Genomic DNA, 24,776 nt, shown 5'->3' with positions numbered 1-24,776 from the left:
TCTGTGCCAAGTGTTTTTGCATACACAAGCTGCACTTTCATTCTACTTTTTCTCTAGGATCAAGGCAGAAAATAGGGGGCTATCTTACAAAGGAGATTAGACAGGGAACACAGCCAAAGATAGATCTGAGCCTATGCAGCTCACATCCAGGTCCAATACTAGGCTAGGCTATTAAAGAGCCATTGGCCCCGTCATCTGTGGTAAGGAGCAACTTCCTCTAGATCAAGTCAGTGAAGAAGTTACTATGCATCTCTGTTAACTTGGAGAAGTTGCATTCCATGTTGCAATCTCACTGGAGGCCATCATCCATGGGTATGAAAATCCAACCTTGCTATCATTTATTTTAATATTCTTATATTCTGCTGAAGCAAACTTCCACAAGACATGGGGCTCCCGGTGGTTTCCCTGCTAGATGGCCCATCAATGCCACACAAATTTTATTTTATGTTGTGAGCCGCTCCGAGGCTTCGGCAAATGGGGCGGCATAGAAATGTTTTAATAAATAAATAAAATGCTTCGCTTCAGCACTGCTGCACCTTCTTCCCAAGTCTGTATTAATAAAATGCGTACATGGAAAATGACGCTTTATTTTAAAGCTTCCAGTTTGCACAATTCTGGCAAACCAACACCCAACGATTGCACAATGTGGAGAAGATGTTGCAGCTTACCTACTCAGCAGGGAATACACAAGCTTTCAGACCACTGGTATAAAGGATGCAATATCAAAGCAATCCAAAAGAAACTGTCAAGTTATAGTTTTAATGCAGCTGTGCACAGATAACAGCCACTTTGAGCTTCACCTGATGAATTTGATGGCCTGGTCCCTAGCACCAATGAGCTGAGACGGAATAGTGGCTGATGCACTGCTAGATCCTTCTCTCCCTGGCAACATGAGGATGATGCTGAGAAATCGATGGAACACCTGGCGTAGAACCTAGAAGTGGAGTGGGGAGACACTGTCAGGTTCACGAGTATCACAAGTTCCCCGTGATCCCAGCTTTTCTTAACAAGAGCAGTACATTCAGCATATGCTTCTTGTATTCAAACAATGAGGTCCAGAAACCTTGGTAGGTCATCTCTCATTTGTTCTGGGGTTTTGCAGGAATTCTTCCCCCACATACCCCAAAACACTGCCCACTGTTCTTCCTCCCCACAGGAGGAGGAAAGGAGCTACTGGACTGTCAGTTTCCCTAGATCCTGTTGTGCACACAGCAGTGTAACACCTTCATATGCTTCCATTAAAAATCAAAATGGGGAGATTGCTACTAATTTCCATGGAGAATTCTGTACAGAGAAGCGAGACACCAGTATGAACATGTAGTATTTTACCTTATCTTCTAGGCTGTGAAATGGCGAACACAGAAGTCGTAAGCCAAAATAGGCAAGTTCTGGGACATACTTGGCTTGGTCGATCACCCTGTACCAAGAGATGAGTTCAAGGATCTCGAATAAATCTCTATTATTCACAAGGGCCAGTCAGAAAAGACCAGGTCCGAGCATCCATATAGCTAAAACTATCTAGATGTTGTTCACACACAGGAATGGCGATATGCAATTACAGCTAGAGTATAAGAAGCTTGACCTCACATGAACATTTCTAGGATTCCCCCATCTCACTCTGGAATTTTACATTCCTCACGGACAATAAGAAGATTCAAAAGCGAGAACTCACATCTTCTCTGAAGGCTCAAACTCATGTATACAGGGCTCAAACCCTGTCAAATTAACGAAGACCTACAAGAAAAGCCAAATTGAACAGTAAGTTGAACGGTAAGCAAAAGGATCTCATCGAAGCTTCTTTATGGCACCAGGTAAGCCAACGATGGCTGTAGTGGAGGAGAGAGGCCGGAAGAGCACACACCGTGCTAGCATCACATATGCAGAGATTCCCCCCAAGCCTAGCAAGGGTTTCATAGGAAACGTATGCAAAGGCCGAACCCTCTAGAGGGAGGGAAGACGGAGCCACGGAATGCCCAGGGAATATGGCAGCCTTCCTATGCTTCTACAGGATTTATAGCCCCCCAACAAAGAAAGCCATCTGTAACTGGACCCAGAGGATACTAAGTGACCACAGATCCTTCTAGCGGAGATTCCCAGAAGGCCAGCCTGTTCCACAGGAGCACCGAGTTACTCACATTAACTATTAGAGATAAAGTACCCTGCTGGATGTCACCAGGCACAGTATCCCGTTCCCAGAAGTGGCCTGCCAGATGCATCTGGGAAACTCATAAAGCAGGGATGACGCTCTTGTGCCTTTTTCATCCATGTATGGTCTCAGATGTCTGCGTCCAAAGATATCCAGCTACTGGACTTGGAGGTTTCCTTTAGCTATCATGGTGCAGACAGATCTGTTCTTCATGAACCTGATTAATCCTTCCTGCACAAGCGAGCTGAGCCCTAGTGACCATCAGCCCAAGGTGGATCTGTGCCCCTACTGCTCTGCTCCTGATATCTCTGGTTACCTGAATGCAAGTCTGCATGCACTGCGGTCTCTCTTTCAAGGAGAACTTAGAAAGAAGCCGCAGGAGGTTCTTCAAGAGAAAGAAGAGGGCTGTCCGAATTTGAAGCAGCTCCTGTGCAGAGAAGTGAATTCCTTCTTCCTGGCCTTCCTCCTCCTCCTCAAAGTTCTCATCCATCTGAAATGGCAAGAAGCATACTAAGGATGGCTGACTGCCGGCCAGTAGCTCACTCTATAGGAAATGTATATAGGGGGGGGGGGCGCGGGGAGAGGGGGAGTTGTCAGAGGCCCTAACAAAGATCAGAACACAGCAAAAAGGCAGATCACAAAGCAAAACAGAAGTACAGTAACAACAACAATTATTGCAGGTGCAGTAGGCAATTGCTTTTACGTGACTTGAATCAATCTCATTGTAGGAGTGTGTAGGTTAGCAGCACTTCTAGAAGTCAGTTCTCTAAAAAAGAGAGATTGACCCAATAAAGGGCTGTGTCTGTAAAACATGTTGGAATTTAAACAGTTGGCAACAATACATTGATACTTTGACCAGTATCCTGCTCTAAAAATTGGACTCTAGCCAATATGAAATAAGAAACCTGCTCACAGTTTCAGAAAAGAAAAAAGGAACTAAAAGGATTTCTAGAAGTTGTAAGAGTAGGCTATTCTATACTTAAGCAATTCACTGAAGGATGGAAAGGTCCAACTTTGCAACAGAAGTTGACTGTCAGAAGGGGTGCATATCTGTGTGGCAGGACAGACTTCCAAATCCCAGATTCCCGCTTAGCACTGGGGGGGGGGGGGTCTCTGCTCCACATATTGACTGCTGTGTCAAAAGGGTCACCACCTCTTCAGAAAAGGTAAAGCAGTCTTAAGATTCTATAGCACTTCTGCCAGCAAATGCAGGATTTTTTTCTTACTGATGTGTTTTTATTTCTCACTGCCCTTCCTTTCTTTCTACCATGCATCGAATTTTTACTGTTGTCTTTTTTCCTTTTTCTGGGCAAGTTGGATTCCTGGGGCCAGCATTTAGACAGCATCTGAAGACATTTTTCAAACATCACAGGATGGAACACCTGATTGGCAATGCTGCCTGTCAAGAAAGAAACATGGATCAGATCCTGCACAATGCCGTCAAAGCAGTTTTATAACGGAGCACCAACGGCCAGTGTAAGAAGCTGCGAATGGTACAGTTAAAAGGGGTGGTACTGAGCAGCCCTAAAGCAGCCTGCCAGCCTCCACCGCAGGAGACTGCCCAACAAACAGCACTGGCCGTTTCTGCACACAGCATAGCATTCTTCCACGGGCCTCTTTCGCCCACATACAGCCGTGTCATGCACACAATATGGTGAGGTCTATTAGGTTGCTAATGGGACTGCAGGTGGCGCAGTGGTTTAAACCGCTGTGCTGCTGGGCTGGCTGATCGAAAGGTTGCCGGTTTGAATCTGCACAACGGGGCGAGTTCTCGTTGCTCCGTCCCAGCTCCTGCCGACCTTGCAGTTCGAAAGCATGCAAATGCAAGAAGAGAAATAGGTACCACTTTGGTGGGCAGGTAACAGCGTTCCGTGCACCTCGGTGTTTAGTCACGCCGGCCACATGACCACGGAGACTGTTTGGGGACAAACGCTGGCTCCCTCGGCTAGGAAACAGAGATGAGCACTGACCCCTAGAGTCAGGCATGACTGGACTTAATGTCAAGGGGAAACCTTTACCTTTATTAGCTTGCTTGAGTAAGCACAGATTTGAACCCAGGATCGTCTCACCCCAGAACTACTCAAGCTTGCATCATTGCTCCCCTGAAGGTCACCCCAAGGCTGCGGGCATTACAGCACCCCCAAACAATTAAATAGGCTTCCCTTCACTGCAGCATTCTAATGATTTCTGAAAACGTAAGGCTGCCTTGCAAATAAGCTCGCAGAAAAGTTAGTCAGGGCATTTCCTCCCCGCTAGTGGCCCCACACGTGCCTTAAGCCAGTCATTTATGGTCCATGGAGTAGGGAAGACGAAGCCGCTTCTTGTAAAGCTGCTTAGGCCTCTCATTTGAAATTGATGGTTTGCCACAGACAACCCAGCTAGACTTAGAAGAAGGGTCCACTGATATTAAAAGAGCTTTTATTTTGCTGTGTGTACTTGGGTGCCTTTACAGAGCACACAGGGGAAAGCTTTTTATTTACCTGGAATTTCGACCAATAGAAAGTACAGTCCCGCAGCATGCAGCGCATACAGCCGCTGATGAACGCCGGCATTTTTGCTTTGGGCCTCCTGGACAAAGTGATACAGCACGGCCACAATGGTGCTGTGGGAGATATTGTTCTCTGCAAGGAGAGGCCAGATGCTCTGAAACAAAAGGGGGAAATCTGAGAAGAGGAGGAAACACGACACCTTCCCGATCATCAAATACCCGAGCGAGAGCCAGGCGGATGCCCAGCCTTGAAAAGAAAAGCATCATTGTGGCTGGTGAGGGTGTCCATTGAAAGCGGTGCTTTCTGACCTTCAAGCAGTTCTTTCCGAATCAGCCAGGCTGCTGTGGCGCCCCGGGGTGCAGCAGAATTCTAGGGCATGTTCTACAGTGCGGGCACAAGGTCACTGGCGAGACCTGCTGGGGCTCTTCGTGGGGCCTGAGAACCCTCGTAACTGCCTTACGTCAGAGGGACAGTGGGCAGGAGCAGGCTGCCGTCCCCCCCCTCCCCCCAGGGAAGACCACCATTAAAGGTCTTCTCACTGAGGAATCCTGGAAACTCTCCACACGGGAAGAGCTGTGGCTCGGTGCGAGGGTGAACATCGCGCATACAAGGCTTGATCGTCAGCATATCCAGGTAGGGCTGGCGAAGTGCCTGGCTGAAGCCCTGGGGACTTGCGGGCAGGCCGTGCTGGCAACAGCGGGCTAGACAGATAATTCTCAAGGTACTGTGCATGCTATGGCCATTTGAACATTTCAGAGCTTCATCTTATTATTGTCTCATATGACAGTAAGCTGGGGTTGGACAGCAGAAGGGAAGCGGACTCTGGCCTGAGGGCAGCTGAGGGCGACTTGGGAGGCTGCATCCCCTGCTTCCCAGGAATAAGCTTGTGAAGCTTGCTCATCCATTTTCCAGAGGAGAAGCATTTGAAGGGGACTCTGCTAAAATGACACTTGGTTCCATAGCCATCAATCTCTATTCAAGCAACAGCAGCAGCATGGGAAGAGGCCTGGTTTGAAGTGCACTCAAATGCTTGCTAGCAATTTGTCACCTTGTTTTGACATTGAAAAGTGGCTCTCCCTCTCCTTTCCTCCACTCCTCTCACTCACCCTTCCATTGTGTCTTTCTAGTTTGAAAGCCTGACATGGGGCTCATCTCTTTGAGCTGCTTTGTTAAACAACACTTTGCTGAAATACAGCAAAATGTGAGTGTGGTATTTCCCATGTTTGCCTAGGGAAGACCATTCTAGTATGCAAATGCCGCCACTGCTGTTAACACAATTTTCATCGCCATCTTTGGCTGGTATTTTGATAATGTTTTGGTATCTTGTTCCCTGTTTGTTAGGCTCATGAACTGCCAGGCCCTGCATTGGTTGACTTGGCTACTTTCTTTATTGAAGCTATCAAAAGGGACAGCTTGCAGAGTGGAAAATCTTTGGAGATATTTCCTACAGTTCTGACTGCTCTGGCTACATCTGAAGAAACTCTGGTTTATGGTACCAGTAAGTCCTTTTGTCCTCCCGCCTGTCTTCCTCTTCCTGTGACTTGCAGCATCTGGATTAACAAATAAATAAATGTATTGTGTGTGTTCTCTTTCTTCTCTTTTATTTGCCCCCATTTCAGGTGAGCTAAGTGGTGAAGAGTTTAAGAAACAGCTGATCAATCGACTTTGCTCAAGCAAGTAGGCATGTCTTTGTCAGGTCATGTTTAGTTCTGTGCTTTGCTTGAGATTGGTTCACAGTGCAAGAGCTGGGGGGGGGGGTTACTTCCCTTAGCCTTGCTTGAGAGGAAGGGTGCAGAACTTCAGGCCAGTACAGCCTTCCTTATCTCTGCAGATAATCATAGGGCCCTTCGCCAGACAGATCAATGGCCTGGCTCAGTCTAAGGCCGCCGCCTCAGTTCCCACATTTAATCCCAGAAGGCAGTTCAAAACCCCCAGCTTGAAGCCGTGAGCTCCTTTTACAACAGGCATGCAAATCAAGCACATTCTGAACAGGGAGGTTCAGGGAAAAGCAGAAAACATAGCACAGCTCACAATGTCTCTTGGCTTTCCTGAAAGGTACCATGTAGATGGGCAACAGTACAACTTATATAGCTCCAAAGTTGTGAACAATATTTTATAGGATAACACAAACCAATGGTGAAAGCCCCTTTCCCACAAGGAGTCTGCAATCTAAATTGTGGGAAGCAGGGAAGAGGCAGGGAAAAGGGCAAAAAATTGGAAAGAAAGGGTGAACAGAAGAAAGTCCCTGTTCCAATGACTGATACTTCTGCCTTTGTCCTGAATAATTTTCAAGGCAGATAACAGCACACTAGCAGAGAGGTTAATACCCAGTCCTAGGCAGCATTAAGTACACTAAGTTTATTTAAAATTATTTAGAAATTTTATATACTGTTTATAGCAAAACCTCTGCAAAAATTAATGCTCAAGGAGGCCTAACTCGGCAAGGGACTGGGGTATATAGAGCCCTAAGATTCTAGCTCCCTTGAGGATTTGATTCTAAAAATCAGTATCAGTAAATCAGAATAAAGCAGGTCAATCCCTGCTACTGGAGCCAGCATGCCTCTTACCTTGGTGGTCCCATGGTCATCTACAGCAAAGGGACAGAGGGCCTCATAAAGCTGGGAGAAGGCATCCAAACCCTCATCTGTTATCAAGCTGTGTAGTCTAGAATCCAAAGGCTCTGTTTCAGTGAAGTCTAATTCCCACACTGTGTCCACCCAAGCTAAAATGAGATAATATAATTTATTACAAACATACAAAAGCACTTTTCAGACAAGGAGGTGGGTCTATAGGTAGAACACTCATAAAATAAACAACTCTTTTTAGCCTAATACAACATTCAAGGTCATTCTGCAGCTTCCCCCAATAAAAGACTGTCATGGTTGTCTTCGCTTATGTTCTTTGACTAACCTGTTTATCTCTTTTAAGAAGAGAGACAGATCTAGGTAAAATGCAGACTTTACATTTTCAAAAACACGGCTCTGCAATTACTGTGCCAATATCTGAGGCACCTAGCAAAGGCTAATTAATTCATTCCGCAATCTCTGTCTTGAAACTGGGTTCAAACATAGACTTCATGACTACGACATTTTTCCTAGTTTCCAAATGCTTTTGTATTTCCCTTTAACAGAGCCCCTGGCCTTTTGTGCTACCCATTCTGAAGAGTATTAGAAAATACAAAGCTAGCATAGCATGTTGTGACAGATTGTTAGCCCTGATCAAGACATTGCCCAGCATGGATTTTATAAAGCTATAGTCTAGAAGCAGCAACATAATAAAATGAATAGCATTACACAAAACTGACAGCAACAATGACAAATCTGACCTTGGGATAATATACTTTTTTAAAAGCTGGGATGAGTTATGCACCTAAACAAATCTCCAATTTCTGTACATTCCTACAAAGATTTCTGGCCTTTTCCTTTCGCTATGGCATCACAATTCTCTACTAGAAATCTCCAGCAGATCACTTTCCTTGTCTTCGCCAGACTGTGACGCTCTGGAAGTTTTGGGAAGATCATGACAGTTGAATAAGTATCAAGTTTATCCATAATTTTAAGGGCAGATAGGTCAGCGAGTGTCCAGACTCATAAGCAGAGGTGAACGCAAGCTGTACTGTTGCTTTAGGAAGGTTCTCACATCTCAAAAGCCACCAAGCATAAGAAGAATGTGGACGTTTTAGATGCCAAAAGATAGATTACCCCTCTTTACATTTTCACTACTTTGAAAAAGAGTTGTTCTTCTCTTAGAAAAACTCAATGAGTGACTCATTGGATAAGAATCAGGCGCCTCTGTATCATTTTCTTTATAAATGCCTACGGAAGTGAGGGGGAAAGACGACCTGAAGCATAAATTAGAAGCTCTGATTAAACTTAATTATGGTACATCAACTTCTTGCACTTCCAGGGCAAACACTGAAATGTTTCTAATTATAAATTGTAAGCACGGAGGAACAATAACCTTCACACTTTCAAGCATCCATTCATTTGATCAACATTGGTATTACAAGGATGGGAGCCGATAACCAATTTTAGCTCAGTCTCCCTCAACATTTTAGACCAAGTATGAGTCATTTGGATTTAAAACAGGGCTGTGTGGAAAGTATTTGACTTGCCAGGCTTGTGATCTTTCTAACCGAAACGCTACAACGGTTAGTCACTGCAGAATGCAACTCAACTCATGGTGTACCCATTGATGGCTTCAAAGGAATGATAATTGCTTCTTTGAGGGATGTTTATACCATGTTAGTACCCTTCTCTCTATCATATCTGGCACCCTCACTACTCTTTTTTCACTGCCAAGTAAAGCCTTTTTTATTTAGCATTTGCTTTTAGAATCATGGTTTTAGTTGCTTTTTGCTGCTGGTTTTGCTTTTATAGTTGTTTATATTATCCTCTTGCTTTGCACCTTATATTAGCTGGATTTTATGTGATTTTAGATGCTATTGTTTTATTTTACTACAGCTATGTAATGTTGTCGTTTCTGTTTCTTGTGAGTCTCCCGGAGATCCCCCAGGCTACTGGGCAGCGTAAAAATACACTAAATAAATAAATACTGCAGTCTTAGTTTGATTATTATTTCAGAAAGTGAGTTGTGAGCTTTGCTGCTTTGCTATTGCTATATACTTTCAAGTCCTCTCTGACTTATGCAACCCTATAAATGATTGCCTTGCGTAACTTTTGTAAACTTAAGACTGTGACTTCCTTTATGAAATTGATACACGCATAGTTGCTCTTCCTTTGCTTTCAGTTTCCCTAGCATACCAAAACAAACAGCCCGACAAGATCAGAGGTTCTGGATTCCTGTAAACAGAAGTGTAACCCTTATGCTGTCAAGAGTTTCAGAAAAACACAATGACACTTTAAAAACTGCTACATTTGAAGAGGGTGTGTACACACAATAAAGACGCTCCCATCAAAGAGGCAGGGTTACAGGCATTATGACACCTGTACAGCAGCGATGTAGAGCATATGGCCCTCTGAATGTTGCTGGATCGCAACTCCCATCAGCCCGAGAGAGCATAACAAATGAAGAAGCCTTATGGCAGTTAAGAGTGCAGTGGGCCAGCACATTCTACTTCTTCACTCTAGAGAAATGTCATTGAATGAATGAAAGCTTCTTCCTTTAAGGTTAACAACTATTATAGATTTTTTTTTAAAAAAAGAAAAATTAGATTAATGAGCACCTGCCAACTTCCCATTATAATTGGGATTTTCATTTGATGCTTCATAATACCAAGCTTCATTTGCAATCAGTTTTGCTATACTATTTTCTGCACAATATTATGATTATTCCAGCTGATGGTCAATGTTACCAAGCCAGACCACTTACTGGATTATTATATCCTTGTTTGCATCTTGACCATGTGCCATGGAGGACTGCAGCACATACCTGCCTCCACAATGTTGCTTTTCCATCAGCAAATATTACACAACAATTCCTAAATCTTTATAAGAAAGTGTCTGAAAACCACTGTCATCTGCCATTCCTGTCCCAGTCCTCCTCCTCCCCACCACTTGTAAAAAATGACGCAGGACTCCTGCTGCTTTTGCTTCCGCCATAAAAAGGGAGAGACAACCTCCCTCCGAACCCTAGCTGATCAAATCCCAGTGCTAAATGCAGGAACCAGGAGTCCTGATCCCCACTAATCCAAGCAACACACATGCAGGAAATGGGTATCAATGCAGGAGTCCAGAGAGTCCTCAATCTCTCTATCCCAATACACACAGAGTAGGGTCCCAGAAGCCCTGGCTCTCTCCTGGGCCCCCGCTCCAGGCCCTCGCCTGGGCCCCCGCACCTCCGGCAGCCCCGCTTGCAAGATCAAGGTTCCACCCACCCGCACGAAGCAGGCGTGACTGCAGGACCGCCCGATCGCAGCGGAGCAGGCCGGCCCCGCTCCCCCCCAGCGAGGGCCGCGAGCCCGGGCCGCCGGCTGCTTGCTTCCCCACCGGCCGCCCCGGAGCCCGAAGACCGCGAGCCGCCCGCCGTGCTCACCTTGGCCAGCCTCGCGCAGCGCCCACCGCGCCACGGCGGCGAGAAGCGCCCCCTCCGCCATTGCCTCGGTCGCCCCGCCGCTGCGTTTGAACCAGCCAATCACCGCACGCCCTCCCGCCAGCCACTCGCCGCCGCCTGCGTACGCACGCGAGAGGCGGGCTCCTCGGCGCCGCGCGTGCGCATAGCGGGCGGCCGCTCTCGCCCTCGCCAGGCTCCTCGCTCGGCGAGCGCTGATGAATGGAGGTGGAGGTGGGGGGCGAAGAAAGGAGGATGACAGGCACGCATGCGCCGTCCGCGCCCTTACGCGCTCGTTCGCGACGGCATCGGCTCCTCTCCTCTCCCCTCCCGGCCGGGTGGGCGCGCATGCGCAATGCGAGGCTCAAGGTCCGGGACGCGGCGAGCCCCGCAGCCACCCGCGAGCGCAGCCGAGGCGAAGTGCGGGGACGGCGCGCATCAGACCTGCTCCTTCCGCGGAGGCTGCCGCCATCGTTTAGCGCAGGCCGGGCCGTGCGAGGCAGGTCCGGCGCTGCGCGTCGTTGCATTGCATTGAGCTCGGGAACCTCGGGCCTTCCTGCACCAGCCGCCGGCGCCGGCGCCGTCTCCTCTCCCCTCCTTTTTTTTTTTTAAATTTCATGCTTCCAAGGTGCAACGCCCCCGTCGGCCTTCCGAACCTGCCATTGCATCTCTTTCCCTGTCGCATCTTTTATTTTTATCCCTTCTTTTAAAGTCTAGGAAAGTGGGCCCGTGCATTGCACATACCTTCCCGTACGCCCTCCTCCATCTCCCCTACCCCCCTCCTCTACCCCACCCGGGCAGCAGGTTCCTTGCATGCCTCTTTCCACCGTCGGACGCTGCTCAGGCTGTGTGGCATCCTCGCAGCCCTTTTCATTTCCCTTCTCAGCTGTATTTCCTACCCCTGTGGCTTGCAGCGTTGCACTCCAGCTGTACGTGCCCCCCCCTTTGCACGCCCACCTTTCCTGCATTGCTGGTTGGAGGTAAGAGCAGCCGCCCCAACTCCGGAGCTTCCTGGAGCCACGACATTACAGGGTCCAGCATTTCCACATTTGGTTACTGACCATAATTCATTATCATCAATTCCAAGTCACATTCCTTTGCATGCTTTTTCCATCTCCCTATTTTCTTAAGCATCCTCTCATTCTTTTTTCCTTTTTGTGTTGATCCCCTTCTAATAGAAGCTTAGTCACTTGCAGCCTCAATATTAGCAGCTGCATCTCTCCAGATTTCCTTATGACTGAGAAGCCACCTCTGGGGCTTCCTCCCATTGCTTCGGCCACTACTTGCTAGCCACGCAAGAGAAGACAGCATCTCTGGCACTGCAAACTTGATCCCTCTTTCCTAGTATTGGAGACTTCGAACCAGCTGTCTGAGGTACTGGCCCGCCCTTCTTGTTCAGCCTTTGCTGTTTTGGGTGCCACCCCGTTCCTGACACCAAGATGAGCTTCTTTGGGTTTGGACAGAGTGCGGAGCTGGAACTGGTGCTGAGTGATGCGGAGAGCAGGCGGCGGGCGGAGCACAAGACTGAGGAGGGCAAGAAAGAGAAATACTTCCTCTTTTATGATGGCGAGACCGTTTCTGGGAGGGTCATCCTCACTCTCAAGCACCCAAACAAGCGGCTGGAACACCAGGGCATCAAGGTGGAATTCATCGGACAGATTGGTAAGATGAATCGGTAGATCAGCAGCGGCTACCCATGGTTGCTTAGTTGAACCATGTGCTGCAATGGTACGTCCCTTGGTGAGGAATGCAGAGGGGGCCTGTAAAGGGAGCTACCCCCCACCATATGTCCAAAAGCAGCATATCCCTGTATACCAGCACTACTGAACTTCAGAAGGCCCTGCCTCCTTGCCCCAAATCACAGGCCGTTGAGTAGTTTCTTGGCTTTTGTGCATTTTCCCGCACTCTAAAAAGTGGGCATGCCTCTCCTAAGGCTTAGTTTCTGGCACTAGGAACTTTAGATCAAAATCTGTGATGCTCACCTCCCTGTATGGTGATGCTCTGGCTGCGAGTTCCATTCTCGGTTTTTCAGACCTGCCACTCTTGCCTTGGCTTCCCCTCGCCACTAAAATGCAGCCCCCGAGAGCATCTTTGAAGTTGGATTCAGCCCTCTGGCTAAGAGAGGCTTTGTGTACCTCTCACCGGGGAGCAGGAGGGCCAGCTCCCACAATTTTATTTTCCCCGTCCTCTGCATCTCTCCTCCTACCTGGGCAACAACTGCAGTACCTCCCCGCACCCCGTCTTCAGCATTGGTCTGTTCCAAGTGCACCCTTTTTGCAAGGATGTCTTTCAGTGGCTGTGTGGCTTGACATTCTCCCAGTGGCCTGGGGCACATTAAGATGCTTCAGGGAGGTTAGCAAGCCACACAGGTGGGCAGGCTTCAGCCAGCTGAGTTCCCGAGCCCGGCGCTTGGGTTCTTACAAACAAGACAAGGTGGGGATGGGACATGCCTTGGCTGTTGGCTTGTAGTCATTCCTAAGCTTCTGATGGGGACATAGGAAACTGCCTTTGGCATGTCTAGACCAGCGATGCAGGGCCCACGAGCTACATCTCTTCCCCTGGTCCCACCCCTTTTGCTCAGTCACCTGCAGTCAGCTTTGTGGCTTCCCAGGTTTTGTGCATCTGAAATGCCTCTCCTCACTGCTGGCAGAAAAAGCTCGGCATGTTGGCCTTGGCCTATTTGCCTTGAGCCTTCTCTGCCCCCGGAGCTTCTCTGAAAGCGAATTGTCCCTTGGTGCTTGTGTCTTCCGTTCTCCATGTACGGCATGTCCTTGCCTGCTGGAGATCCCTGTGATGTGAGTACTGGATGAGCATCCCAAGTGCCTATTAATTACACTGAAAAATGACCCCAGCGATCCAGTGTTTATTTCAGATTCCCCGTTGAATGGGGTCAGCTCTGACCTCTCTCTGAGCCTCGGGGTGTGATGGGGAAGAGATGGTCTTTCCAGCCATTCTTCTCTAGCCCCTGCTTTCTCTGCCATTGTTTACCAGAAAGCATGCTGGATGTTCTCCACTTAATTCTGATCCATGCTTCCAGGTGCTGAATCCAGACATCTTACAGGGGTGGAGGCTACAGGTCCGAGTGGCCAGGCAGTTGTTTGGAGAAGTAACACACCTGAGTGCAATTGGAAGGTTCCAGGTTCCATCCCTGGCACCTCCGGCCAAACAAAGAGGAAAATCTGATAGGAGGTGATGGTCAGATCCCTGTCTGGGATGCTGGAGAGATGCTGCCAGTCAAAGGAAGGTGATACGGGCTAGAGAAGCTCATTGATTTAAGGCAGTTTCCTATCCACATATTATAGTTCCTACAAGGCCTTATTGGTTAACACAGGGGTGGTGAAGGTGTGCTTTGCAGATGTTGTACTTTCCCTGCCATCCTTCCACACCAAGGACAGTTGGCAGAAGTCACAGTCCAGCGGCATCCCAAGGGCCAGAGGCTCACCAGTCCTGCATTTGGCATGTTGCTAGTTGCGTCTCTCCAAACAAGAGGTGATAAATCTAGTTGCCGGACCAGTGACCCCCTTGCCTTGTACCTGAGTAGTCTATGGATTACGGAGAACTTGCACCGAGTCTGAGAAACGCAACCCATTGGGAGGTCCTCTGAGAACCTGAGGCAGGAGAGTAGCCATGTTCTTACGAGGGCTGTTCTGAGGCCAGGCGGCTACTTGTCCTGGCCCCCCAAGAAGGGGGTGAGGCAGGTGAGGATGCCACCCACAGCAGCAGCATGTTTTGCCAGCATGAGCAAGGGGACATCACGCACATTGCTCCAGCTCTGTTGCAGAAGCATTGCACTCAGGACTGGTTGAGGCAGGTTTTCTGGAAAAATTTGAATTGAATTATATGCTGTATTAATATTTGAAAGAAGTCTTCCCAGTAGCCAAAAGTCCTTGAATGGAAATATCTAATTGGAAGAAGAGAGAATCAATGAAATGTGCTTAGCGAGTTTTAAGCAACGTACACAAGCAAATGCGAAGCTTAGCGTGGATGTTTTCTTTTGTGTTTTCTTTTGTGTAAATATTTTAAGGCACGACACCTCAATAACACATACTTTGCTTATAATGTTCAGACTCTAAGGGAGAAAAAGGTTTTCTGGGAAGCTCTTCTTTTGCAAAACTGCCCATCCCATATCTCTGCTTGATGGCTAATGTTACAGCTATTTGAACATTGGTGCCGACCGATAGAGCAATTGTTTTACGGAGGGTCTTTTGCTTCTAGAGCTATATTATGACCGAGGGAACCACCACGAATTTGTGTCTTTGGTGAAGGATTTGGCCCGCCCTGGGGAATTTACTCAGTCCCAGACTTTTGACTTTGAATTCACGCATGTGGAGAAGCCCTATGAGTCGTACACTGGGCAGAACGTGAAGTTAAGGTGAGTTCTCAGCTCCTCGGAGTAGTTTTTTCCCAGCTGTGAACCACAGTTCAAGGACCACTAGTATAGCTCTCAAGAATATGGCCCTGCTAGGAAGCCGACATGCTGGACCTGGTATGGACTGTCGCCTTCAGCCGGAGCGCAGAACCTTTGGAGGTTCCTCCAGGTGGGAGGGAGGGAGGGAGGGATGTCTTTCAAAGCCCCCTTCTCCTGCAGGGATCCCCCCAGAAGGCGTCCCCACTATTATCTCTGGTCTGACTTTGGAGATAACGGGGGGGGGGGGTGTCCCTGTGCCTTTTGTACCAGCAGATAAATCTGAAGGTTATCTCAGATTGGAAGCCACTGTGGGGCAACAGCATTCGGCCTGTGCTGGGGACAGCAGCCACAGTCTCCAGAGCAGGCTGTGTCCTGCCACCCCACACCCCTGCTGTCATTTCCAGACTGAGGTTAGCACTAAGGCTGGGAGCGTCTCTGATCTATTAGCAGGGGTTCAGTATTTTAGAATCGGGGGGGGGGGGAATAACAGTCTGGGAGACCCAGTGGTTAGGGGAACGGTGTATGGCCATTTGGGGGACTTCCAAGGTGTCTAATTTAGCTCCTGGCCTAGGGTTTGGCACCCTTGAGGGAAGGCCAGCAAAGGTATTAGCCTGAATTCTTTTTAGTAGCAGCTACACAGCCAAACAACAACAAAAGCCTTCTAATGTTACTGGGCTGGCAAAAGAAGACCAGAAGAGCATCTGAATAGAGAGCTGTTTTGTGTCTTATTTGTTTGATGATAATCTTGACAAAACTTGTAACAAAATTACTGGGGTTTTTAAAAAATCTGCTTTTGGAGTAAGCAGGGATACCATATAGGCAATCACTGTTTTTTTTCCTAAGATTTATTGATCGAACTGACAGATAGGTTAAACAGTTCAACTATAAAATGGCATTTCTACAGCCTCACTTCCTGTCCAAGTCCATTTACACTAAGTGCAATTATTCTGCTCAGATGCAGTGATCGAAACCCAAGCTGAAATCCAAAATGGACAAGGAGCCACCTCTAAGGAATATCTGATAATTAATGGGCGAGAATTCCAAAGCTGTGGAAGAGTCACCAGCTTTCTCCCCTCTCCGCAGGTATTTCCTCCGCGCCACTGTGAGCCGCAGACTGAACGATGTGGTCAAGGAGATGGACATTGTTGTACACACACTTAGCACCTACCCGGAGCTCAACTCCTCCATCAAGATGGAGGTGGGGATTGAGGATTGCCTGCACATTGAATTCGAATACAATAAATCCAAGTAAGCATTCTGTGGCAGATGCTCCAGGCTTGTGTGAAGGGATGCAGTCAAGGGCTTAGCCCTTACAGAAGCCTGCTCCAGGCTAAGGCCCTCCCGATGTGCTGGACTATACCTCCCATTGTTCCTAGCCAACAGAAGTATGGGAAATACAATGTCTGAAGGAAGAGGAAGGCTGCTGTGCAGAGACCAGCACCATCCCTTATATTTCCCCTTATGCTTTTGATTCATTGGCACTCAGTCCTGTAAAAAGGTGCATGGCCTTTCAACCTAAAGACCAGATTCCATTTCATAAGCAGCCCTATGTTGCTGGGTGGGCCCAAAACAGCTGCATATTTTACCTTAATGCTGTACCTCCAGTAACGCAGCCTTAGGGGAAGCTTTTAAGCCAGTTAGAATGCAGAAATAGCTTTGCAAATACAAGCCAAAGCAGCACCAAACAATCGGTGGCTAAGCAGAAGTGAATGCGGCCAGGGAAAGGGCCATAGCTTTTGGATTGGGATGCAAGGCGGAGGTTTCATTTGGAGCCTGGGCTGAGAATTTGTGCCTCTACCTTCAGGCAGCACTCTCCGTGTTGCTAGACTACAACCCTCTTCATCCCTAGGTTTAGTGAAGTTGGCTTGGACGTAGAGGAATTGGATTCTGACAAAATCTGGAGAGCCAACCTGCTTCCCACGCCAGCAGCAACATTTGGAGAGCGAGAGATGCTGTTGTTTTGTTCAGCACCTAATAAAATAGAGAATAACTTATATGGTGCTGAATCCAGTAAATATGGAGGATTCTGTACCCCAATGACTGAATTCTCCATTGATCTCTCATCCCTACCAGATACCATTTAAAAGATGTGATTGTTGGGAAGATCTACTTCCTCCTCGTGCGGATCAAGATCAAACACATGGAGATTGACATCATCAAGAGGGAGACCACGGGGACTGGACCCAATGTTTACCACGAAAATGACACAATAGCAAAATATGAGATCATGGATGGCGCACCGGTGAGAGGTGAGGAGGAATTCTTGTGAAAACACCTGAAAAGAGGGGAGAGGATTCTTTGTCAATCTGGAGGCTGCTTTCCCTCATGGGTGACTTTGAAGGTGGGGAATACATGGAAGAGGCTGGTGCGCCCTTTTAGAAACTATGCCATTCCTCCTTTCTCATTTATGCTCTGCCTCTGCCTCTCTTTGTTGAGTATGTCTCAAACAAAAAAAAGGATTTTAACTGTCAAAAGAATCATTGCAGTTCAGGAAAGGGGAAATGTCCTGAAAGAATGTTTGAACAAGTTTTCCTGTCTCTACCGTGTAGCCTATGTTTCTGGTGGTAGGGGGCACAGTGTTTTAAAGAATTTATTTATTTATGTATACTTTCATGTATATGCTGCCTACTCCCATAATCTCAAGGCGGCTTCAAGGCTTAAATTTCAGGAAGCCTCGTCGTGTGTCTCGGTCTCGTGCCGTGCTTGGCTGAGAACCAGGTTGTTCCGCTTCGGCCTCTTTGCAGGGGAATCCATTCCTATCAGGCTCTTTCTGGCTGGGTACGAGTTGACGCCCACCATGAGGGACATCAATAAGAAATTCTCCGTGCGCTATTACCTCAACCTGGTGCTGATTGATGAAGAAGAGCGGCGCTACTTTAAACAGCAGGTGAGGTGGAGAACAGGCCGCCCCTGGGACTTCTGCATGTGGCCCCAAATATGAGAGCCCACAAGCATCAAGGACGCTTTGGCCCTCATTGCAAAACTTAAAGTAGCTTCCCGCAACCTGGTGTCTCCAGATGTGGGCAGCACAACTTCCATCATCCCCAGCCAGTGAGTTCTGACGCAGCAAAGAGATGACAGGCAAGCAGCGATCCAGATCTTGGCAGAGAGAAGCCACTTTGCCTTCGTGGCCAGTAATGGCAGGTTGGGAGCTACGGGGCCAGCATTAGCTGAAGGATCACTTCTCCTGCCCCCTGTGGTAGGGGAAGAGCTCCATCTCTGTGCTTGCAATTCAAAAGGGGCTGTGGGGAGACCTAGCAGTGGGGAGGGGTCCTGTCAGAGGACGTATGGAAGTGAACTAACTTTTTCCAGCAGCCTGGGTTGGCAGGCTAAGAATGTGAATTGGGCAGAGAGTCCCTGAAGGTCTTGCCCTGAGCTTTTCCAGGTGCATGGAACGCGTAACAAGAAAGCTGCTTTGCAGCCCGAGAGAGGGAGATTTGTGACCAACAGGGAGTTTTTGCACAGAGGGGGCTCCTGCTTGTGCTAGCGGGCTTCCTAGTGAGGATCTCATGGGCCACAGCAGGAAGCCGGATGGTGGACTACCGTCCTTCAGTCTCACCCAGCCAGGCTCTTGCGTTCTGCTGTGCGGCCGCTCTCCGTCTGACCTGTGCGTGCCAACAGACTCACGACGTCTTGCCTCTCCTTTTTGGGCAGGAGGTGGTGTTATGGCGCAAGGGAGACATCGTGAGGAAGAGCATGTCGCATCAGGCCGCCATCGCCTCTCAGCGGTTCGAGGGCACGTCATCCCAGACGGAGAGCAGGACACCCGGCCAGCCGCCAGAGAATAACGGGAGGCAGTGAGCCGCTCGCGCGGCGAGAGGTTCCGCAGGACGGCTGGGCTCACAGCTCGGAGCTTTGGGCAAGGCACGAGGAATCAGACAGTCCTTTCCTCAGAGACTCGTGAATGCAAATTATCTGTTGGGTTGTGTGTGTGGTTCCCCCGCCCCCGTTTTCTTTGCTCCCTCTCTCCTGGGCGCTGGCACCTGGCAGGGTGGTGAAGGGGTGGAAGCACCCGGCACCGGGAAATGCTCCCCTTCCTTCCCTGGCACTCGCTATCCCTTAGGGTGTGGCAGGGCCGTGCCAGCTGCTTTTTGAGCACAAAGCCAACCACGGAAAGAGTGCCAGTGCTCCCAGGCAGGATGCTCAAAGCGGTGTTGTCGCATTTCAGGTGTGGCAGCCCTGTTGGCTTGATGGTGCATTGGAGGGTGGTGGTTCAAAGCTTCCTCGATGGCATCACTCACCCGTGTGCATAAATAGCACCGGAGGCTCCAAGCTGCAGAGGGGCCGGGTGTGGAAATGCCTTTTCTTCCGCACTCGCCAAATTCCTGGTTGTTGAGGGTCGGCTCTTAAAAACATGAAAGTGGGGCCTTGCAACTTATTTGTGGCTCCCCGAAAGAGTTGACTTCTGAAGCGCTGAGAGAAGAACACCCCAAGTCTTTGCATGAGCTTCTGTTCTGAGGGCATCTCCTGAATGGGAAGAAAACGAGCTGAGCACCACTGCCTGTTTGCACGTGGGAGGCAGCCTTCCCTGAGGATGTGCTAGCTGGGGTCTGCATGGGCTGTGATTTGAAGGATCCGTGGAAGGAGAACAGCCATTCCAACGGAGGTGCAACGGGAAACTTCCTCTATCCCTGGGCAGGTTTCTGTTGGGCTCACAGAAACCCTTAGTTATTTAATGTCTTCTTTCCGGCACACAGTCTGGGAACTGCTTTCAGGACTGGTAGTAGAAACAGGATAAACTGATTTTGCATCGTATCACTCCGGTTATTGAGCTGCCCCACTGAGGGAACTTTGGAAAGCGGAGTGAGGGAGAAATCCAAGTTTAACACCTGGGATGCACTGGAGACTGTGTGTTTCCCTGAAACCCGCTTTTCATTTAGGCCCCTGTTGTCTTCGCCCCACCCCCCCGCAACTTTCCCCAGGTACTTTGCTGCTTCTGCAAAAATGGAATGAGCCAGCACAGCCTGTGTGTTCCCAGACCATGTGCTGTGAGGGGGAAAAGCAACGAATCAAACCCCACAGATCCCACAGGTTGCTGTAAGCACCTGGCGCCTCCCCAGAAGAAGCCCCCTGTGCTATACCTGCATGATAGGCTGCCCCGAAGTTGCTTCCTTTCAGGACAATTCCGTTGCATCACCCAGACGCTGCCGCTTGCAAAGCAGAAGGCCTGCCCTAGGAGGAGGCATGGCCAACGCAGTGGCTTGCATAGGACACAACCTGGTCCTGGAGACGGGCCACTGCCCACCTCAGCCAGTGTCACTGGCTCTGGCTGGCAGCCGCTCCCAGAGGTCCCTTCTGTACCTTTCTTGGCCCCATTCCTTAGCCTGCGAAGTCTGGGATAGCGTGTAGAACTAACTGCCAAGAGAGTCCTCTCCCACTGAGCGACGCTCCCCTTGGAAATGTAAGCGGTGACCTTGCCGGAAGTGTTGTTTTGTGATTCTCTCACATTCTCCGTGCAAACCTTTCTGGACGTGCAAGTGTGAACTGTGCCTCGAAGTGTATCTTGGTATTAAATGTGGGAAGCACTGATCCCATTCCGCTGCTTTCTTCTCAATGCCGGACGGGCTGCCCTCCTCCTGGCCTCCGGAGAACTTGTCCTGGAAAACCTAGATCTGGTTCCCCAACTGGAGCTCGGCATAAGCCGTGATGTTTCTCTGAACACTTACAATGTATAGATGTGTGTCGTCCCGTAAGCATGGGCTAATCTTTTCTAGAGCTTAGCTTTCATCTTTGAAATCAGCTAAGGTTAACTACAGATGTCCCCCAACCCCTCCAGCCTTCTTTTGCAATAAATACGCACTTTCTTCCAAGCAGGTGGGCCAAACTACTGAACTCAGAAATTTGCAATTCAAGCATCTCTTCCTCCTTCCAGAAGAGCCCTTGACACATAATTTAATAGCGTTGGTAAAATACTTCTTTGTGTTTTCTGACTTCAGCACTTTTAGATATGTTTTAAACATCACTGCTCCTGTGAATGATAAGAACTTGAAATTTGAGTACACACCTCCCCTCTCCAAAAGAAAAATAAAAAATTGGCCACAGTTTTAAGGGAATTCTGAGACCAAGCAAAAGCTCTTTGATGTATCTGCATCTTCATTTTACTATATCCCATGAGGCTCCCAACTGTATGCCAAGGGCCAATCAATCTTCTCTTTAAACATTTTAATGCAACTGTTAATCTTGGTGACCTAGTTAGGATTATATCTGTACTGGGATTCCACAGGGCCTTTGTAAAATTACAGAAGGCTAAAACAATCCCCAGCATTCATTTTTAGAAAAGGGTCAAGTTTCTAGCCCTCATGGGATGACCAGAATTGTGTGGACCACGTCTGCTGAAACTTCGGAAGCAGTGGGTTGGCTAAGATTTCCGCTGACCTGCATAGCACCCAACCCCATGATTTGCGAAGCCAAAATAAATTGTGTAAAAATTTCAACTTGTAACCTGCATTGTACCAAGTGGCGTAGTTCAGATTATTGATGCCATAATTCAGCTTTTTTGGGTGCACAATGCAGATGTCCTGGATGCTGCAGTTGCATACCAAGCTTTCACACCCCTCACTCTCTAGCGGACTTGAAAATATTTGACCTGTTGAGACTGCCCTTTCCCAAGAGTTCTGCTATTGGGAAACTTTCCCTCTTTTTTTGCTTTTATGTTCTACTGTGGGAGAGTTTGGCAGCTGTGTCTGTTGAAGACGTTGGGGAAGAAAGCAGATGATGAAAGGAAGAAGAGGAGGATGTGATCCAGGTTGCACTGAGGCATCTCTTGAGCTGGGCTATGTTGTGAAGAACATACCTGGTATTCTTTAAATATGTACTCTGCACAATCCATTAGAATCAGAGCAAGTCATGTTACTAGCCTTTATTCTGACAGCCTTCAGATTTTGGGATCTTTCTTAGGGCCACCATGTCTACCTGCGCTTCTGAGGTAGCATCACTGTGACTCCCATTTTGATAAACCACAAACGGAAGCTACAAGGCAATTCAGTGGGTTCGCCTGGTGAAGGAAGGGTTCCTACACTCAGCCACACGCCGTTTGGCACAGGAGACAACATGCTGGCCGCTGTAGCGAGCAGCGGAAAGCTGATGTAATAGTTCTTTCTTGTTGCACTAGATTTCTGGGTGTTACTGCTGGCTGCTTTTTGGTTTGCCAAAACAAATTTAGCTTCACTCTCTGCTGGTAGGTGAGGGCACAGAGTCGCTCTGATGTTTTGCTAGGGGGACCCTTGATGCTCCATGGCGTCGCCAGTTGCCAGCTTCCATCCCACGAATGTTCCCCAGCACCATTTGCAGAAAGTGCACTGCCGACTTCTCACATGGGAAGGCCAAGGAAGAGGAGAGAGATGACTCCTGCCATCTCCTTCCAAAGACAAGCCAAAGGCTTTGTGCCGTTGAGGAAGGGACGTGACATTGCTTAAATCCCTGGAAGGCAGGCTGGGTGATTCTCCTGCGCCTGTGTTCTGTGACGAGATTGTCCTTCTGCCATGATGTCCTTGTCCATCACCTCTTGTGTATATTCGTGATTCTTTTCAGTTCAATAGACGCGGCTCACTCCCTGACTGTCTAATATCCAAGTGCTGCCCATTTACGAGCTCCTTAGCTGATGGTCCAGCCATTTCTCGCAGAGGAAAGTCATGAAATTTCTTCAGAGAAATGGGATTGCTTCAAAGATGTGAAGTGAGGTGTGTGTACATGTTGGTTAGTCTAAAGCAAATGTTTTCCAGTTGTGTGCAATGCTTGGTGGCCACCCTGAAGTAGAAGGCAAACTTGGTGAATAATTTGTGATGGATCCTTCCAATGTATATTCCCATTCATTCCATGTGCTTGTATATGAGCCAGTGGTTCTGAAACTCTGCTGTGTTACAGACATCATTTGGACCTGCCTGCTCTCTGTTGGACCCCTACATTTTCTTACCTTACCCAGCTAACTGGGGGGCGGGGGGGGAGAAAAGGGACAAAAGCTTTCCAAGTCAAAGCTCTGGGTTTGTCTTCCGTGTCAGTGAGCCAGGGAAGTGCTTTGCTGAGATGTTTGTGTGTCAAAAGGCTGCAGAAGGAAGTAAAGTCCAGGGTGTGGTGCTGAGTACAGAACCAAGTTTCTTAAGATTCTTACACTTTTCATTTCCCACTTCCCCTGTATTTTAATGCGGTTGTAAATTACACTCCAGCTGCGCTTTGGTACTTTGAGAGATTCTGGAAGCCAGAGGCATGGCTAAATACAGTTGTGAGGAAGAAGCGATGACACTCAAGAAGCCCTTTTCCTCCACGATTAAGAACAAGCAGTTGTGCAAAATGGCAAACGCTACACTTCAGAAAATGTAGTACCGTTTTGGCCTTATTTGTACAGATGATTCAGCCAGTGTCAGAGTTCGAACTTTTACTTATATGCATGTTGGAACCCTGACTTATTAATCATCCATTTTTCTGAGCTCAGTTTCTACTAAGCAGAAGTGGCATGCATGGTCCCATTCTGTATCTGGCCAGTCCTGGAAAAAAGCCATGTTCAAAGTCCATCTCTGATCTGAGATGGCACGGAAGATCAAAATCCAAACAGAGCTCCAGGAGCCCCTGCGAACCAAGCTGTCAGGAAGGTTCAAAGTTCTGTAAGGTGGGTGGAGGAAGCGCCGACAGGTACTAAATTAAGCAGTGCAACTTGTACATTTTAAGCCTCTGCATTGTTTACATGTTTCTTAATTCATTGTCTTTTAAATGGTTGTATTTTTAAATGCTGGGAGGTTTTTTGTTTTTTGGTCTCCAATTAAACAGGAGCCATTCTAGGCTTCCCAAGGTTGAGTGTTGGGTGCTTTTCTCCTTCGGTTGTGTAGTATCTCTTTTATATATTTATTTCATTTCTGTTCTGCCTTATAGCCTTAACTTTTCTTGGGATGGGTGGAAAGGAATGTGGGGTGGTGGAGAGAGAGAATAGGTCTCCAAAAGCCCTCATTGTCAACTCTGCAACTCTGGGTTGGGATGTAGGTACTTCGTGGAAGCAGAAAATGCAGTCACACGTTCCTGTACCACTCCACTTCAGAAAGGATATTTGAGTTATTTTGGTTTTCGAATGTGGCAAAGTGAGAAATGTCTCCCATTGGGCAAAAGCTAACAGGCCTAGATAGTAACTATTAAAAGGAGGGAAGTTAGCCACAAATACAGATCCTACTTCAGTTCCATTAAAGGAGATGACAGGTGAAACCAGGACCATTCTCAGCCTTGCTGAAAATCGACTTTGTGTTTCTCCTTTTCCCTCTACATCACTTCTTCCTTGTATGTTGTGCCTCTGAGATGGTGCGGGGCAGGATCGTCCTATTTTACTGCACGACCATAAGCCATTCTTGTCTTTTTGGTTAAGAAGCAAGTTGAGTATGTTAAAAATGTTGGATCCATGCAACGCACAGCTGAACTTGCAAGCTGCTTCTCTGGCATGGAAACCAAAAGAAAAGTCTCCACAGCATTGATTCTGCAAGGACTGTCTGGTCCATGCAAGCTTCTCTCACTTGTTAGCTGCTGGAGGTAACCTATGATTACCTTGCACATGGTGGGCATGTCGTGAGCAGAGCTGGCTGGAGCCGGGGGTCAGTCTAGATGGCCGGGAGGCCCCTTCTGACTTGCTCTATGTTTCTGTGAAGTCCTAAACCAGGGAGAAGGACACTTGCTGTCCACTTTCTCATTTCAAAAGCCTTCTGCAAGCACTTGGTTCAGAATAAAGATAGATGGATCGAGATCGGCATCA

The 24,776-nt window shown here is 48.1% G+C and overlaps 2 protein-coding genes across 3 annotated transcripts in view; one reads left to right on the top strand and one right to left on the bottom strand.

Annotated features, from left to right (window-relative positions):
• NCAPD3 (non-SMC condensin II complex subunit D3) overlaps window positions 1-10,686 on the bottom strand; it is a 40,162-nt gene extending 29,476 nt beyond the window's left edge. The window contains 8 exon segments of the mRNA XM_044439464.1: window positions 801-934; window positions 1,330-1,417; window positions 1,673-1,734; window positions 2,463-2,636; window positions 3,373-3,545; window positions 4,627-4,789; window positions 7,203-7,357; window positions 10,630-10,686. Of these exon segments, the coding sequence (XP_044295399.1) occupies window positions 801-934; window positions 1,330-1,417; window positions 1,673-1,734; window positions 2,463-2,636; window positions 3,373-3,513 (599 nt within the window). The 5' untranslated portion in view covers window positions 3,514-3,545; window positions 4,627-4,789; window positions 7,203-7,357; window positions 10,630-10,686.
• Window positions 10,687-11,105: 419 nt separating this feature from the next.
• VPS26B (VPS26, retromer complex component B) lies at window positions 11,106-21,093 on the top strand. 2 transcript variants are annotated; one of them, XM_044439640.1, is made up of 7 exons: window positions 11,128-11,147; window positions 11,823-12,306; window positions 14,860-15,016; window positions 16,136-16,300; window positions 17,126-17,301; window positions 17,797-17,939; window positions 18,707-21,093. In XM_044439640.1, exons 2-7 carry the CDS (start codon window positions 12,084-12,086, stop codon window positions 18,851-18,853), a joined length of 1,011 nt encoding a protein of 336 aa, XP_044295575.1. In that variant the 5' UTR covers window positions 11,128-11,147; window positions 11,823-12,083; the 3' UTR covers window positions 18,854-21,093. The 2 variants fall into 2 exon arrangements, with proteins under 2 accessions (XP_044295574.1, XP_044295575.1); XM_044439639.1 differs by having other exon boundaries at window positions 11,106-12,306.
• Window positions 21,094-24,776: the final 3,683 nt, after the last annotated feature.

This window comes from Varanus komodoensis, unplaced genomic scaffold, assembly GCF_004798865.1.
Source record: "Varanus komodoensis strain SLA01 unplaced genomic scaffold, ASM479886v1 scaffold35, whole genome shotgun sequence".
NCBI classification, from domain to species: Eukaryota; Metazoa; Chordata; class Lepidosauria; order Squamata; family Varanidae; genus Varanus; species Varanus komodoensis.
Note: the sequence above shows the minus strand (reverse complement) of the source record. Positions and strands in the feature narration are given on the sequence as shown.

What these genes read in the sequence shown, in the direction of transcription:
- VPS26B (XM_044439639.1), top strand. Translation starts at nt 12,084, where the DNA reads ATGAGCTTCTTTGGGTTTGGACAGAGTGCGGAGCTGGAACTGGTGCTG. An exon ending in TTCGAATACAATAAATCCAA is followed by an intron (nt 16,301 to 17,125) that starts GTAAGCATTCTG and finishes CATCCCTACCAG; the next exon opens with ATACCATTTAAAAGATGTGA. An exon ending in GGCGCTACTTTAAACAGCAG is followed by an intron (nt 17,940 to 18,706) that starts GTGAGGTGGAGA and finishes CTTTTTGGGCAG; the next exon opens with GAGGTGGTGTTATGGCGCAA.